Source organism: Cervus canadensis, chromosome 8 (genome assembly GCF_019320065.1).
Source record: "Cervus canadensis isolate Bull #8, Minnesota chromosome 8, ASM1932006v1, whole genome shotgun sequence".
NCBI lineage: Eukaryota > Metazoa > Chordata > Mammalia > Artiodactyla > Cervidae > Cervus > Cervus canadensis.
In genome coordinates, this window is record NC_057393.1 from 67,836,274 (window position 1) to 67,853,133 (window position 16,860).

Below are 16,860 nucleotides of genomic sequence, written 5' to 3' on the forward strand. Positions count from 1 at the left end.
ATTGAAGATACAGACACATTCCACCCAGTGCTCCTGGCAGTTAAAGAAGTCTCTAACAAGACTTATGAAATGAGGAGATGACAGAGCAGTGCAGAAGCAACACCAGTGGGAATCAGCTGAGAGCCAGATACTTCTCCAAGTGGGCAACTCTGATCCTTCCGTCCAACACTAGATATTGACTTGTCTGCCAAAAACTTTCACTGGGTGCAAAAGTCTGACCTCTGGAGACGGTCCTTCGCCAGGGCAGGTACTGAGCGCCAATGAGAGCAAAGGGGACTCACTGTGGGTGCGTCTTGTAAAGGGACCCGTCGACACCAACCGTGGTCCGCAGCCTGGCCGTGCCCTTGTTATCTCGGAGGCGGCTCAGGATGGCGCCCAGGGTCGCGGCCACCAGGTTGGCAGAGCGAAATGAGACGATGGTGCACACATGCTGAACCGAAACACAGTCATCATCGGATGGCTCCACTCCCAGGCGGGTCAGGATTTCTTTGGCATTGTGGAGGCCTTCCTTATTCCTGTGGGGTCAGAGGCCAGTACCCGTTAGTTAAGGACTACAGCAGGCGGTGCAGTGCTGTGAGCAGAGGGCGTGAAGGTCCTGGGGAGGTGAACTGATCATTCATCGTGTGTGTGTGGCAAGGGAAAAATCCCTGAGAAGAGGTCTCCTCCATAAGAGGTCGGAAAGCAGCAGGAGGAAGAACTGTTATGGTTAAGTTGTGTCAGGCACATGGAGAAGAGAGGCCAGGGCACATGGGCTCTCAGCAGGTGGAGGAATAGCTGCTTCCACCCCAAGGCTCAGTGCTTCAGAGAGGGGAGGGAGTCTGCTGGTCTTTGGGTGTGTCATATGCCCCTGGATTCTTACACATTCTTCCATGATTTTTTCAGTCAGAGTTTAATTTCCTGCATTTTTGTTGTTTAGTCGCTAAGTCATGTCCAACTCTTTTGCTACCCCATGGACTGTAACCCATCAGGCTTCTCTGCCCATGGGGTTTTCCCAGGCAAGAATGCTGGAGTGGGTTGCCATTTCCTTCTCCAGGGGATCTTCCTCACCCAGGGATCGAACCCACATCTCCTGCTTGGCAGGTGGATTCTTCACCACTGAGCCACCTGGGAAGTCCATAATTTGCTGCATACATGCTTTGTATAGCTTTTGTTGGATTTAAAGTATATCATGGAGGGTACAGCTTTATTACTATTGTAGATGCTGTCTTAAAAAAAAACAACACATATACACACGTATTTTAAATGTACCATATTAAAATGTTAACAATGGGAAACACTGGTTAAGAGATATATACTATCTTTGTAGTTTTTCTGTAATTCTAAAAATAGTCTAAAAGATTTTAAAATATGTACATATTTTAATTACTGTCAATACATAGAAATATAATTAACTTTTGTGTCTTATCTCCAGATATCATTCCTAACCTCTTCTGTTATTCTAATCACGTGTCTAGAATATTTTGGTATTCTATACAAATACATCTGCAATTAATGACAGTTTTACTTTCTCTTTTTTTGATTCTTATGCCTTTAATTTCTTTTCCTTTTTTCTTTCCTAAAAAACTATTGGCTAAGGCTCCAGGACAATGCTGAATAGAAACAGGTGATACTAACACAGGGCGCTTAACTCGGTGCTCTATGACAACCCAGAGGGGTGGGATGGGGTGGGAGAGAGGTTCAAGAGGGAGGGGACATATGCATACTCATGGGTGATTCATGTTGTTGTCTAGCAGAAACCAATACAACATTGTAAAGCAATTATCCTCCAATCAAAAAAAAAAAGAAAGAAAGAAACAGGTGATACTATCTTGATCCTGATTTTAAAGAGAATGCTTCCAACATATCTTCACCGGTAAGACGTTCTTAATAGGTTTTTTTTTTTTTTTTTGAGATAGGCTTTATTACAACACATATGCCTTCTTGAGCTAGTTGAAGTGGGTTTTGTTTCTTGGTAACCAAAGAGCCAACACCATAAACAGCCCCAGAGGAAGGCAGGCATTTCCTGACTTTGTCAATGATTCTGAGATAAGCCACAGGTCTCAGGCTCCCTCCCCTCCCAACAGCTGAGCAGGAGACCTGAGAAGGGGGATTGTTGGAAACTCAGTAGTGTGGCTCCCTACTGACTATAACGCTGCAGACCCTGAAGAAGAGGTTCTAGGACAAAGGCTGGGACTCAGAAAGAGTAGGTTCAGATAAACCCCTTTCCACTTATATCAGCATCTTCTCCCATAGCTAGAGCTATGATGCCACCGGCTCTGAATTTCCAGGACCACAGCATGGGCAGTGGGATGACCGCCTCATGCAGAAATGAAAGGGCATTTCTAGCATCAAGCTAACCCTATCTTTAAACAGGTGGCCTCATGTGGCTATGTGGAGTCTCCTGAACCAGGAATAGAACCTGGTGGCACACAGGACCAGCTACAGGACAGGTGCCCTTTAGACGTTGAGCTGCCTGGCTATATCAAGCTGCCTGGCATCAAGTCCACCCAAGGCCTGCAAATAACAGGCCTTGAGTGGACTTGAGACAGAGAAGTCTGGGTTTCTTACGTTGAGGTCAAAAGATAGAAGCCAGGTTGCTGGCTGGACTCTGTCCTTCTATGTCTATCTGTCCTATTTCATCTTTTAACCAATGTTTCTCAAACTTGTGCCAAGGACCATGTGTGGCTGTGAACAAGTGAAAGAATGGGGGGGTGGGAGACAGAGAGGGGAGTGGGGAGGGTGCTTCAGGCACAAGAGGATTTTGGGAAATGACCAGTTAACCAAAGTGAACTAGACTTTCTTTTATATGCTAATGAATACTTACACTTCTCTAAATATTTCCCAGTCCTAGAGGCCGCAAAACCCTTTCTTCGGGGAACACCTAATGATCCTGAGGTCAGTAGGGTTCCCTGGAACACTATCTGGAGAAGACCCTGATATCCCAAGGGGGAATTAACCTAGGCCTGAGCTCAATCAGTTCCTGTTCACTTCCAGAATCAGATGTAAGTGGGGTTGTGGGAGGGTGAAGGAGAAGGGGATGTTTTGGTAACCACACCATTCAAGAAGCATTTGCCTGACTGGTGCCACCAGGTGCCCATAGCGAGAGCAGCTCAGGGTGGGTCAGCTAAGTGAGAGGGGAGGCCAGCCCAGAAAGCCCTGACACTCCCAGCAAACCAGGACTCAAGCAGGTAACGAGAGACCCGTCCTTCTTCTCTGCCCCATGCCCCCCGGAAAGCCTCGAGGGGAGGCACCTACTTTTCGATGGCCGACACGTCACTGGTGTTAAACTTCCCTCTGGTGAGCAGCTCTGGGGTGATCCGCCCTTCAAATAAGAGGCCCTCCTTGGCCATCTTGACCAGGATCAGTCGGACCAGCTCGCCCATGTACATGCCACTGACCATCTTCTCAAACCTGCAGCAGAAAAGCACCAGGCACTTGTCAGTCCCTCCTACGTACTCACCACTATGGCAGCTCATGAGTGGTGGGAGAGATGTGAAAGGAGAGGAAGGCATGGCCTCAATTCTCACAAGCGCACAGTCTCACTGGCAGGCAAGACCATGCATCTGTGTGAGTAAACAATGAACAGACAGTGGGGAACAGGGGTTATCTAGACCCCATACCCATTCCCAGGGTAGGAAACAGGAGGAGAGCACCAAGGGGCAGGGGCAGTCAGGGAAGGCTGCCTGGAGGTGGAGGGAACATCAGGATTTAGATGGAGGGTAATAAGGAGGGACCTAGACAGGAATGAGTAGGATACGATCATCTCGTGCAAAAGTTTATGCCTTACTTTTTATTTTTATTATTTTGGGGCCATGTCACTTGGCTTAAAGAATCTTAGCTTGCATGGATCTTAGCTCTTCGACCAGGGATTGAACCTATGCCCTAGCAGTGTAAGCACTGAGTCCTAACCACTGGTCTGCCAGGGAATTCCAATTACTGTACTTTTTAAAGGGTTTTCATCTTCACCCCTCTATCAGGAATCTCTCCAATTCCTGTGGCAAGGTGGTCAGGAAGTATTCTCCCCATTTCCCAGCTCAGAAAGTGTAGACGTCTTCTCTGAAGGAAGATGACAGGGCTGAAATGCAGCCATTCCCCATGGGACCTCTGTCACTGGTCGCCTTCCTGGCACCCATGTTCTCCTTCTCCAACCAAGACAGACCAAGAAAAATGGTCTCCAAGAAAGTGCTTTGTGCAACTCACTCCTTCCCCACTGACCTGCCCTTACACTCCAGGAGAGGGCTCCCCGAGTAGCTGAAAACCAGCCAGCTCCTCCTACCACTCTGGCCACATTCAGCCACAGGCCAATCACAGTGGATCGGCCCTCCTGCCTCCCCTGGGAGGTGTGGTGGGCGGTGTGAGTGCTGTGACTGCAGCAGCCATATCGAGCCCAACACTGCAGGAGAGAGGCAGCCAGGAACTCGGGCTCGGAGCCGTATCTGAGCCGCAGCCGGGTCCTGAGTCCTGGCTGACGAGGGGCCAGGAGGAAGCCCAGAGCAAGGCAGATCAGAGGCAGGTCCACATCCAGGCGGCTGGCCTCTCCTCTGAGGGAGCCCAGCTGGCACACCCAGGGCTGGCTGTGACACAGCAAAACAGTCTGTTCCACTCAGAGCCGGGTGCAGGAGCCAGGGATGCTGCTGGGACCTGAGCGCGCGGCCCTCCCCGCTGCAAATCAAGGAGTGGGGAAACACTAGCTCTCATTGTTCAGACGGGACCAGACAGGCCTGCCCTGGCCACGGCTGTGATGAGGATCCCTGGCAGGAGAGCGCCCCGCTGAGTCCTAGCTGCCCCGCCCAGCCCCTGCCCCAAGCACCTGTGGGAACAGCTTCAGTGCCACCCAAACTGGAATCTCAGAGCAGACAGGAGCCAGACTGCCTGAACTGAACTCCAGCCCTGCCACTTTATTATGCTACTTACCTTTTGGGGCCTCAGTTTCTTTACCTGCCTAATGGGGATCACACAGGGCCCACCTATAAGGTTGCTGCACAAAAGACAGAGGTGGATATAGGTAAAACGCTCCAGGGCTTGACTAACACTGAGCCACGGCCCTTGCTATGTCTCCTACCTAATGAAGCACTTTATGTGTATTAACTTATTTCATCCTTATTATAAACCTTATGAGATAGACATTATCATTATCCCCATTCCACAGATGAGAAAACTGAGGCATAGAGAGGTTGTATAACTTGCCCACAGTCATAGGGCTGATGAGTAGCAAATCCATTATTTTCAATCCAGTTAAACCCAGCCTCAGATTCCATGCTCTAAGCACTGTGCTGTTCTGTCTCTCCCAAGGACAGTGTCATTAAAAGTCACCTGTATTACTGTCATGCTGGCAGCCACCAGCCCCAGCCCAACCCAGCCTCTGCTTGTCTACCTCCAGCTCACTCCTCTAGGCAGCCTGCACCTCCTACTGGGCAAGTATGACAACAGGAAGGTTCTTCCCCCTTAAGGTGAGCTACAGTCAGCTTGGGCACCTCCCTACCATTGCTGCTGCTGCTTCTTTTTAAAATTATTTTTGGCTGCGCCAGGTCTTCGTTGCTGTGCCCAGGCTTTCTCTAGTTGCGGGGAACAGGGGCTACTCTCTAGTTGTGGAGCAAGGGCTCTAGTGCTATTGGGGTTCAGCAGTGGGGCACAGGCTTCGTTGCCCCACAGCATGTGGGATCTTCCCAGACCAGGGATCAAACCACCCCCCCTGCATTGGCAGGTGGATTCCTAAACCACTAGACCACCAGGGAAGTCCTACCCATTGCTTCTTGCTCTGCCTTCTGGAGACACTCAGAATGACCTGCTCCCCTTTCTACACGATGGTCTCTTAGACACATAGACACTGCCATCCCCCTTTTCAGATAAAGGAAGCCTGAGGCCAAGAATCTGTCCTTTCCCAGTCCCTAGAGTCCCCACTGGAGCAGCAGAACAAGGAAACAGCACTTCTCACAAGCCTCCAGCGAAACCCAGCAAGTCGTGATCTGCTGCTCAGCAGTCAGATACCTACGACCACAGGCCAGTGGGTGGCACCATGGTGTTGCAGCCTCGCTGCATGCTGGTGGGCACAGGCAGTGCTGTGGCCCACAGGGCCTGGGGGAGGCTGGGAAAGGTGGGCAGGGGATTGGGTGACAAGGAGTGCCTTTGGCAGCCAGGGTCTGCTCCGACGGGCAGCCCAGGGACGGAGGAGGGTGAGGTCTGTGGGCACCTAAAGAGGATTAGAACTGCTGAGAGAGTCTATGGAGCAGGCAGAGCAACAGTAAGGAAGGTGTTTGGGGGATGACTTGAAAAGAGGTGCAATTACTCCACCACCATCCAGGCCAGACCTCCCTGCTGTCACGATCACTGGTGCTGCTGCTCTGCGGGGCTGTGTCTCCTTCACGCTGAAAGATGTGAGAGGGAATCACAGGGGAATGGGATTCAAAACTCCTAACAAAGCAGAAAATAAAAGAAAACCGAAGAGCAAAAGGCCTAAGAAGAAGAGGAGAAGGAAAATGAAAAATGAAAGAGGGTGGGGCTACATCTACAGTAGGAGACAGGTGTGGAACCAGGACAGAGGGCAACAGGGAGGAAGGAAGGCCATGTCTGATCTCTTTTATGGGAGAAACCTTCTAACCTGGGGGCTAGGGGAGGGGTCCTGAAGCAGCTGTCAGCAACGAAGGCAGGAGCCACAGAACCACTGTGCTGATACCCTTCCTGTCATCTGTATATGGTCAGTACTCAGTAAATGTAAACTTCAATCAAAACAAATGAGTGGATGCATAGTGGTCTAGAGCCCACCTGGGCACAGAGCCTTTAGACAGAGCTAACACACCTCTGTTTTTCAGCCCTGGTTAAAAACTGGAATCACTTGCAGGCTCTTGAAGACAGGCCTCAGCCCAGGCCAAGTAGAATTGGGAGGAAAGGCAGGTAGGGTGGGGAAATACCTAGGCAACAATATGTTTTTTAAAGGTCTCTAAGGAATTATTCTTTATTTTTTCTGGCCATGCCATGCAGCTTGTGGGATCTTAGGTCCCTGAGCAGGGATTGAACCTAGACTCTTGGCAGTGAAAGTGCAGAGTCCTAACCACTGGACCATCAGGGAATTCCCCTTTTTTAAAAAAAAAAAAAATGTTTTAACGTAATTCTAGTGAAAAACATTCCTCTAGGGGACTTCCTAGGGAATTCTTCTAGGGAATTAAGATCCCACATGCTGTGCGGCACAGCCAAAAAAAAGAAAAACATTCCTTTAGACCATTCATGATAATTTTTGCTCATAAATGATGAAATGCCTCTTAAGACATTCTGGAAGTTCACTATGAAAAACATGTACTTTCCAGCAGGACAGAAAACCACAAACCTAAGCCAAATTAAACCTCAAATTAGGCCAGCTTTGCTCTGTCCCAGTGTCCTAGGGCCTTAATTTCCCCATCAGTCAAATGGAGCAAACACCTTTCCCTGTTACAAGGAAAACAAAATGGCTTTGAAGAACTTGACATTGTATAGAAGACACAGGGAAGACCCCCAAAATCAGGCAGATGCCTAGGAGGCCAGCTACAGTAACTTTGGCAAAAAACCTTCTGACCAACAGCCTATTTCTAGCAACATATGATACAACTCAAGATCTGTCATTTTTTCAGAACTGTTCTTACCAAGACCTGACCTATGGTTCAGTCAGCAGGGAAGATGAAGATGGACCTTACCCCACCTGTCTCACTCTTTTATCCACATTCTTATTTCCCACCCATTTCCCAGCCACACTTCTTATCCAATACTCATCCTCCAACCCCCACCCATCCATCCATCCATCCATCCACTTATCCTTGCGTGTCCATCTTCTATCTGTCCACAATTTCAAATATGTTTATTGAAAGTCAACTGTGAGGCCAGTTCACATTTCAGCCTGAGGATACGGTTCAACTCTTTAGAGAAATTCAGAACTACATCAAAATGGATGACAGAAAATCCAGGTTTCCACCCAAGCCACGCAGGATCCCTACATTGAGGCCAAGGAAATAGCCAAGGCCCTGGGCCTTATCTGCTCAGTTATCGCAGGTAACTGCCCAACCTGCTCTGCTGAGAAGGGTGACTTCAGATTCAGTGATTGACAGTAACTACAGGTACATCATTTCTCATCTGAAACCCCTGGGTCACATTTGCTTGGGAAATGTGGACATTTGAGGATTTTAGAGATGTAATATGGTACACATGCCACATAGTACAGAATAGCCCCAGAGGTGCCTAAGGCAGGATTATAATCAAGCACAGATCTCCAGTGACACATATAAACATGCAAGTAAATAGCTTCAAGGCAGCTGGGGTCAGGTTTTAGAATTCAGGGTTAGGTCAATGGATTGAGGGGGAAAAACCTTTGGTTATCAGAGCTGGGGCTCTTTATTACCTAGCTGGTGTTTTGGCATGCAGAGCAGATGTTCAATGCTGGGTCTAAGAATTCAGGATTCTCCCAGTGAGAGACCTCATTTATTCACCACCACCACTCCCAGTGGAGGGAGGTTGGCCATTTATGCAATTCCATTAACTCAGGTGGAAAGCCCAATCAGCCAGCCTGGGGGATTGAGATCTTTTGGGTGACAGATTTCAAAATGACAAACTCCCTGACAGTGTCTCCCTGGCAAAGGATAAGGGCAATTAAGCTCACAGGGTCAATGAACATCTCCCAGCATGCTGACAGCACCCAACTCCAGAATAAGGCTACTGGGAGGTCAATCAAAGAGGGCAGCATGCTAGCATCACAGAGAAATGTGAATATGCACTTCAGGAAACAAGGAGCTCATAGGAAGCAATGCCCACACCAGCCTGAATGATATCACTCATACTTCTGTGGCCAGAGCTCTCCAAGGCCAAGACCAACTTGCCAGAGAAGACTGATGCTATGTTCTTTATCAGCTGTGACCCATCTGGCTTATACATGACATGGAAGAAGGTCTCCCCACAGTCTGCATGACTCACATGGCTCCCAACCACGCCCCTGCATGACAGGTATTTGCATATGTGACTTCCCTCCCCAGCTGAACCTTAAGTTCTGGAAGGGAAGGTGTTACTCTGTATCCCTGGAGCCTAGCACTGAGCTGGCACATCTCAGGTGCTCAAGAAGTGTGTGCAGAATGAATGGACACTCACTCACTCTGCCTGCTCACCAGACACCCCACATGCTGAGTGGCTTCTTCCACCCTCAGCAGCAAACCCTACTGAGGACATCATATGGAAATGTTTTTAAACCTTAGCTTCGGGCTAATACTTCTGTGCTTTTAATTTTTAAAACATTTACAAGGACACAATCACAGTGTAATTAAACAGAAATTGGGGTGGAGTGGGGGGGGTAAATTGGGAGATTGGGATTGATGCATACACGTTATTACTAAATATAAAACAGATAACTAATAAGAACCTACTGTATAGCACAGGGAACTCTACTCAATACACTGAATGACCTATATGGAAACAGAATCTGAAAAAGAGTGGATAAACGTATCAATATAAGCGATTTGCTTTGTTGTATAGCAGAAACTAACACAACATTGTAAATCAACTATACTTCAATAAAAATTAACAAGGAGAAAATAATTTAAAACATGCTTTCAATGATGCAGACACCACAGCTGCATGTGTCTCCAAAAAAGTTAGATAACATACACTTGATGGGTGATCCTTTTGTGATCACCTGGCTTCCTGCCCCTCTCACCTTCCACCCCAAATCTCCCCTTAAGTGTCCCGTAGGTCCTCTATATGAGTAGTAAGAAAGGGTGGGACTCACAGCTGCTTCCCGGGGTTGAGCGACCCCCGGTCTATCTCCCGGTCGAACTCAGTGCGGATGTCCTCCAGGGCCCCGTCGTCCCCGAAGGCCCCCCACTCAGTGTTGATGCACATCCTCCCCTCGTCGCCCTCCACCAGGTCGATGTGCCTGAGTTCCTCCATGTAGCACGCGTTGGTGCCGGTACCTTGGAGAGAGAGACGAGATCAGAAGCTGTGACCACGCCACGTCACGAGAGAGATGGCAGCGCCTGCTGGAAACGCCGGCTTCGGGAAGGGACAGGGACGGGGTGGGCGTTACCAATGATGAGGCCGACTTCACACTGCTGGTCGTCGTAGCCACAGGTCATCATGGTCCCCACCGTGTCGTTCACCACGGCCACAATGTTGGCGTCATAATCCTGGAGGCAGAGAAGAGGGGGTCACTGCCCACTCACACGTGGAGCAGAGATCACCAGCCTTTAAGACAGCCTGGCTGGAGGGCTCCCATTTCATAGCCTCCACTGCTGCTTTCATCACTGTGGGCAAATTCACCGGATTCAAGCCCAGTGATCACATTATGGAGACAAAAAGGTGCCCTTCGTTATTTGGTTTACAATTTTTTCAGTGTGGAGTTCACTCACAGAGCCACAGCCCTGTGTAAACCATCCCAATGCATCCGTGCACCTTCTGCATTTGCTGCAACCCCGGCATGCTGCACTCGATCACGCCAGCTCCCTGCACAGCTGCCCTCCTGTCAAAAGGAGGCCAACCCCTGCCCAAGAGCTTGGCTCTTTGGCAGCACCTCGGACGGCTCTGCTTTGAACCAGCCGCGACCTTCCAGACTGTGAGCCCTCACTGCTCACCTGCCTGGGTCTTCAAGGACCCGCACCCACCACACCACCACCACCATGTGATGCCTCAGGCCATGCACTACTGTCCCCCGAAAGAACCTTAGTCTCACAGCCTTCTCCCCACACTCCCCCACCGCTGGGTGGTCAAGGCAAGTGGCTAGTGAGAAGTTACCCCACGCTTTTTGATGGCTTTTTCAAGAAGCTTCACCACATCGGCTCCCTCCACGCCGCTCGCTTTAAATCTCTTTGTCCAGGTGATCAGGATGGCCTGCACAGGAGAGCACAGAGGGGTTGGAAGAGGGCTAGGAGGCCTCCACAACCTCCAGGTCCCTGGGGAGTCTGCTCAAGGACAGTGACTAAGCTGAGGCCCAGGGGGGGACACATCACATTGGGTAACAGACCCAGACTCTTCTCTCCTGTTTATCCACCCACACAATGCATTTCTCTGGGGGCTGCCACAGGAAAAAAAAACCCTGCAGCTCACACTCAAACACAGTCCGTGGCTGGCCAGTGCAGTGGTGTCTCACAGCATGCAGATCTAACTGGTGTCAACTGCACAGCCAGACTTCATTTAGAAAGAGAAACACTGTTATTACCTGATCACCTTTCTGTATTTTCAAACCAGATCTTGGTTTCCACGGCCCGAAGGAACTTTTGTCAGAGCCAAATTTCGAAGAGAAACAAAATGCTAAGATAATTCTTGGCTACTGTGCTTCTAAGAGCCAAGTCCTGAGCTTAAAGGGTAACACGAACTGTGATTCATGCCTCTTCCGCAAGTTTGGAATGTAACTCCCATTTGTAAGCAATGACTCTATGATACAGTATAATCCATTTCCGTGCGTATATTACTAGAGAAACACTAAGGACAGATACCCAGTGGTTATTCACTTCAGACTATAGAAGCATAGGAATTTTACGTTTTGCTTTACACCTTTATATTATTTCAATAGTTTTACATATTGCGTCTGTATCTTTTTCTTTAAATCAAGGATCCAAGAAAAGAATATTGTTCTATGTGACTATTCTCCAAGTGCAGGAAGTTATTATAAATGTGGCTTGGTTGGGAAGAGCTGCTATTTAGGCCCCATCGTCTCCACGGTGACATAGGGATGGGGAAATGTCCACATTGGGCTGCCCTGCACTCCGAAAGCCGGGTAGCCTCCATGCAGGATGCATCAGGAAGGGCGGGCAGCAGCCTGCAGCTGACAAGGCATTCCAAAAGCCCCCAGACACTATTATCACCCCTTCGACACTCAGGGCCCCCAAAGCCTTGGAAAACACGGTACTGTGGAAAGAACATGGGTTGGGAATCAGGACATCAATCCTATTCCCACCACTTCTGTCCATTTCCTCGTGGGCAGTCTTCCCAGCTCCTCTGAGGGTGACTCTGTTCATCTATCAAAAAAGGCAGCTGGTCTAGACACTCTTGAAGGTCTCAGGCAGCCTTGAGGAGTGGCCTCAAGGAGAGGCCTCCGGATGGGTAATTAGATCCTGGGATCCACTGGCTTCCTGGGGCAGGCAGCATGCCCAGCTGAGCAAGCCCTCCCCAGAGAAGGGTCAAGGCTGGCAGGTGGAGGCCACCCTTCTGGCTCTTTCTCTGCCGGGCACCATCTGCTCTGCTCTGCCCTGTGGGGCTCTTGTGCCCCCGAGGATGCTCCCCATCCACTTCTGCCACGCCTCCTTCCTTTGAAGACAGCACCTCTGCCAGACAGGCCATATCTGTGTGCAGCTTTATCCCAGGGCCTAGCCCAACCCACAAGGATGGCACTCGGTCCATGGCCACTGATGAATAAGCAAACAGCCAGCAGCCACTTCATTCCCAGCCCATCTCCTACCTCTTCCGGTGGGAGCAGGGATGTCTCAACCTGTCTTCTGCCCAGGGAGTGTGGCTATCAAGCCTCAGCTCTCAAAAGCCGGGGGAAACCAGTCCTGACAACAGTCCTCATGAAAGGCCACTAACCCTACTTTGTTTTCTTTCACTTGCTTGAGTTTAAGAAACGGTTTTCTCTACCAAATGGCCACAAATACCATGATTTGTCATGAAAAATACACATATAACTAAAGCAACTGAAAAATAAACATGCTTATCATGACCTTACATTCTTTTCTACGAATGCTTAAAAAAAAAAAAAAAATACAAGATACGCAGACCGTCCAGTAAGAGAAAGGAAAAGGGTTCCTTAGCATTTCCCCTCTGGGGTGTCTGGGAAGCCTGATAATCCCAGAACGTCTTACCTCGTCTATTCTGGATTGCCGACAAGGGAAAGAAAACGTGAATCCCACAGGTAATTTCTTGTCCTTGATTTTTTTTTTCTCCATGAAGTCTCCCAGGCACTCAGCGACATGATCAAAAAGCTGGAGGAAGCACAAGAGAGCAGTTGGGAGGGAGAAAGAGGACTGAGCATTTCAGGGAAAATGTGAGGGATTCTCTGCCTGGCTACCCTAGCTGCCCATCCCCAAGGCACCCGGTGGCCAGGTGAGGCTTTCCCTGGAGTTACAGTGGTTAAGACTCCCCATGCTTCCACTGCAGGTGGGCTCGATCCCTTGTTAAGGAACTAAGATCATGTGTGATGTGCAGCACAGTCAAAAAAAAAAAAAACAGGAAAAGAGAAGCCAAGAAGTGCATGACTGACAAAGAGTCCCTTGAAAATAGCCTGCCTCATGGGCCAGCATGGCTTAGGAAGCCTTTTTAAGCCTTCACGTGGCCTCTTGTGTATCACCTGGGTACTAAGATGTATCATCTGCGTACTTAGGAAATGTGAAAATAAGAGGAAAACAGTCCATGCCCCACAACACACAGGCCATGGACCGCCAGCAGCCACCCAGGCAGAGTGACCATCTGGCCCCTTCTCTCTAACTCCATCTCTCTCTCCCTCACTCTGTCAGTTCCAAAAGCTCTGTGAGGCAATTCCCCAGCCTCCAGGCCACTTGAGTGATTTCACAGTCTTCGAGTTATCCAATTTTTACTTTTGACTCAAGTTCCACATGCATGCAAAAAAAGTGCACACATCCTAAGTATAGGGTTCATCGAATTCTCACAATTTGCACCCACCTGTGTCAGCACCCAGACACCCTCCCATGCAGTCACTGCTACTGCCACCCAACCTCACAAGGCCAATCGCAAGTCACTCTGACTTCCAACACCCTTTGCATGGTTGTCTACTATGTATAAAAGGACAGCAGTATGCGCACTCCATGGCATCTGCCTTCATCTCCTCTACATTATGTGTGTGGGTCACGCACATAGTTGTGCGTCTCTACAGCAGTGAGATCCACGGCTGGTTCCCACTGCTGCACAGTATTCTATGGTGTGAATATACTACGATTTATTTAGTGAACTGCAATTTAAGTTCTACGACATGTTGTAGAACTTGCTGGCTCTACAACATGTTGCCAGGATATGCATATGTATCTTAGAATCCACTAGAAAGAAGTCAGAACACTGTTTCCCTAGCCTCTGTGTGAATACTGTCAATGACGGCAAGCTCATCACCTCTAAGGCAACTTTTTGGATTTCTCCAATACCTCCCTCTTTCTCTAAAGTATATCCAGAACTGAATATAATATTTCACATGTGTTCTGATTAAAAAAAAAAGCATAGCTGAATTAAGAACCTCCCTTTCTCTTAGCTCTCTACCTCTATTAATATAACCAAACCATATATATGCTCTTTTGGCAACTGTGCCACAGTCTAGGTAACCCCTCTTTTTTTTTCACATGGCTGTCATCTAACACTAGGCCTCCCATGTACATGGGATTGGCACAGCTAATCTTGAAGCTTCTTGAAGCCCAGAGAATGCAGCGTTTGCAGGACCGAACCACACAGTCACAGGAAGCAAGCTCAGCCAAGGCAAGGCCAACTCACTGAAGGCTTTCTCTGCAGGGTCCTTTCCCCCCATATTAAACTTATAGCTCTATTCAGGTTTGATTTTAACAAATGTGTCGAGGAGAGAGCCCACAGGAAAGGGTGGAGTCCATGGGGGTAGATCGCTCCCAAATGCCTGACGAGGGGGCAGGTCTCCTCCCCTCTCCTTCTCTTCCCTCCTCGCCTAAAGGTACTTGGGGAGGGCGCTGGTCCCCGGGCCGAGGGGGCAGTGTCGGGATAAAGGACCATGGAGGAACAAGAAACCAGACCAGGGAGGAGTGGGGGAATGGCCCAAGTGTTAGGGGAAGAACACTGATTGAAACCCCCCACCCTGGCCAGGCACCATAGTAACCATTTGCATGAGTTGTTTTATGGCAGGAGATCCTGATAAGGAATACAGATCTAATAGGCCACCACCAGCCGGAAGAGTTCGGGAAAGGTCGAGAGGAGACCCTGCCTGTCCGTCCACTTCCCAGAATCCCTCTTGCTAGCATCCATCTTGGCTGAGCGATGCGTGCGCCACCAGGAAAGACTCTGAATTAGAATGATTGGCCAAAGACCACCCGGAAACTAATCCCATCACCATAAAACCCGAGCCTGCGAGCCACGCGGCAGAGCAGTTCTCCTCGGTTCCCTTACCCTCCTGCTCTCCACCCGGGTGCCCTTTCCCAATAAAATCTCTTGCTTTGTCAGCACATGTGTCTCCTCGGACAATTCATTTCTGAGTGTTAGACAAGAGCCCAGTTTTGGGCTGGAAGGGTCCCCCTTCCTGCAACACAAGGACCATTAGACAGAAGCCACAACTTTCTGATTCCAGATTGAATTCACAGACAGAACACAACTAGACCACAAGCAGCACCCACTTCCTCTCCCCGCCAGGGCTGCAGTTCGAGGGGAGAAGAGACAGTTTCACCAAAACCACGGTCTACTCATGTTGGGCCACTCTGTCCGAGCTCCCTGACAGGTAGAGGGGACAGAGGAAACCAAAATAAAACGTCGGATAAATTATGTAGGAGGAACCCAGGAAGGGCCCAGCCAGAGCTGGGCCAGGCATCATGGCTGCCCCAACAGCCACTCTGTAGAGTCTCCTTGAGAGGAGGCTGGAAGTCAATATTCCCATCCCCATCTTTCCCCAGATGTCCCTGACCCAGCCCTGCAGTCTGATCATCCTGCCAAAGAAAGGAAAACTTGTCAGCTCTGACTTGGGAGCCTCTGTCCCTGAGTCCATGGTGACAGCGGCCACTCTGACCAAGGAGGCACGTGGCCACCCTCCCTGGGAGAACCCAGCTAAGTAAGCTTCCTGCGACCTACATATCTGAGCGACGTAAGCCCATTACTAAGGCCGACGGCTCGCCCCACGTCATCTGCGGAAGAAGCTCCAGGCTCCCCGTGGCCTTCAGGGGAGCTGGCTGGGCGGAAGGCAGGCAGGCTGCGGGCAGGAAGAGGCCGGGAAGTGAGTTAGTTACATAGGGCTGGGGCGCTGGAAGCAGCCTCTGGATTGAAGTCAAACACACCCACCCCTTTGCACTCTGCTAAAAAGGAAATGCCATTTGTGGAATGCTCCAACCCAGGGGTGACAAGCCTGCTCAGAACAGACAGGAAGCTTCCCCCAGGCTAACCTGTGTCTGTGACTAACCAGAAAGGGAAGTTACCCAGCTTCTCTGCACTCAAAATTTTACTGACTAAAAACCATTTTTTTTCTTTCCCGATAACATGCACATTTATTTTAAATAAATTTAAGTTATTTACTTAGTATTCAAAATTCCCCAAGCTAAATAAGTGATGTTTTAAGAAGGTCACATTCATGTTTCTGAAATTATTAAAGCTTAAAACTGCGCTGAAACTTTCAAGATACTTTGTGTTTCTGTGTGTTATGTGTGTGTGTGTAGAGCAAGAGAGAAAAAAGGGTAAAACAAATAGTTAATTGAGAAAACTGGATAAAGGATATAAAAAGCTCTTTGTGCTTATCTTAAAGTTTTTCTGAAAGTTTAAAATTATTTAGAGTAAAAGGTTTTAAAATCTATCAAAAATCCCTGCCTATGTTTGAAAATGAGATCACAGCCCCAAGAATTCAGCACAATTCACAGGCTGTGAGTTTGAGCTGCTTCATGGGCAAAATGGGGCCCTTTGTGGACTAGACTATTCTATAGGTCAATAAGAGATATCAGAAAAATGGGCCACCATTATTTATTGCTAACCTCACACCAAACTTCTAGCTGAGAGGTTGCCGTTTTATCCCTATTTTTCAACTGCCAACCCTCTCCTCCCTCAATCACTTGAAACTTCCTCCTTGCCCTCACATTTCTACATTATCAAAAGTTTTTAGTAAAACTACAAATTAATTTATTAATTAATTAAAAACAAAGACCCAGTCTAAGAGTGCCCTACATTGCTAAAACTGTCACATCCAGAGCCAGACTGCCCAGGTTCAAATCCCAGCTTTATCACTTA

The 16,860-nt window shown here is 48.8% G+C and overlaps 1 protein-coding gene across 1 annotated transcript in view; it reads right to left on the minus strand.

The window, feature by feature from the left end:
- HK1 (hexokinase 1) overlaps nt 1-16,860 on the minus strand; it is a 68,494-nt gene that overhangs the window by 20,630 nt on the left and 31,004 nt on the right. The window contains exons 4-9 of the mRNA XM_043476741.1: nt 12,780-12,899; nt 10,717-10,812; nt 10,013-10,112; nt 9,716-9,899; nt 3,235-3,390; nt 282-515 (exon numbers count right to left, since the gene is read on the minus strand). Of these exons, the coding sequence (XP_043332676.1) occupies nt 282-515; nt 3,235-3,390; nt 9,716-9,899; nt 10,013-10,112; nt 10,717-10,812; nt 12,780-12,899 (890 nt within the window). The remainder of the gene's footprint in view (nt 1-281; nt 516-3,234; nt 3,391-9,715; nt 9,900-10,012; nt 10,113-10,716; nt 10,813-12,779; nt 12,900-16,860) is intronic.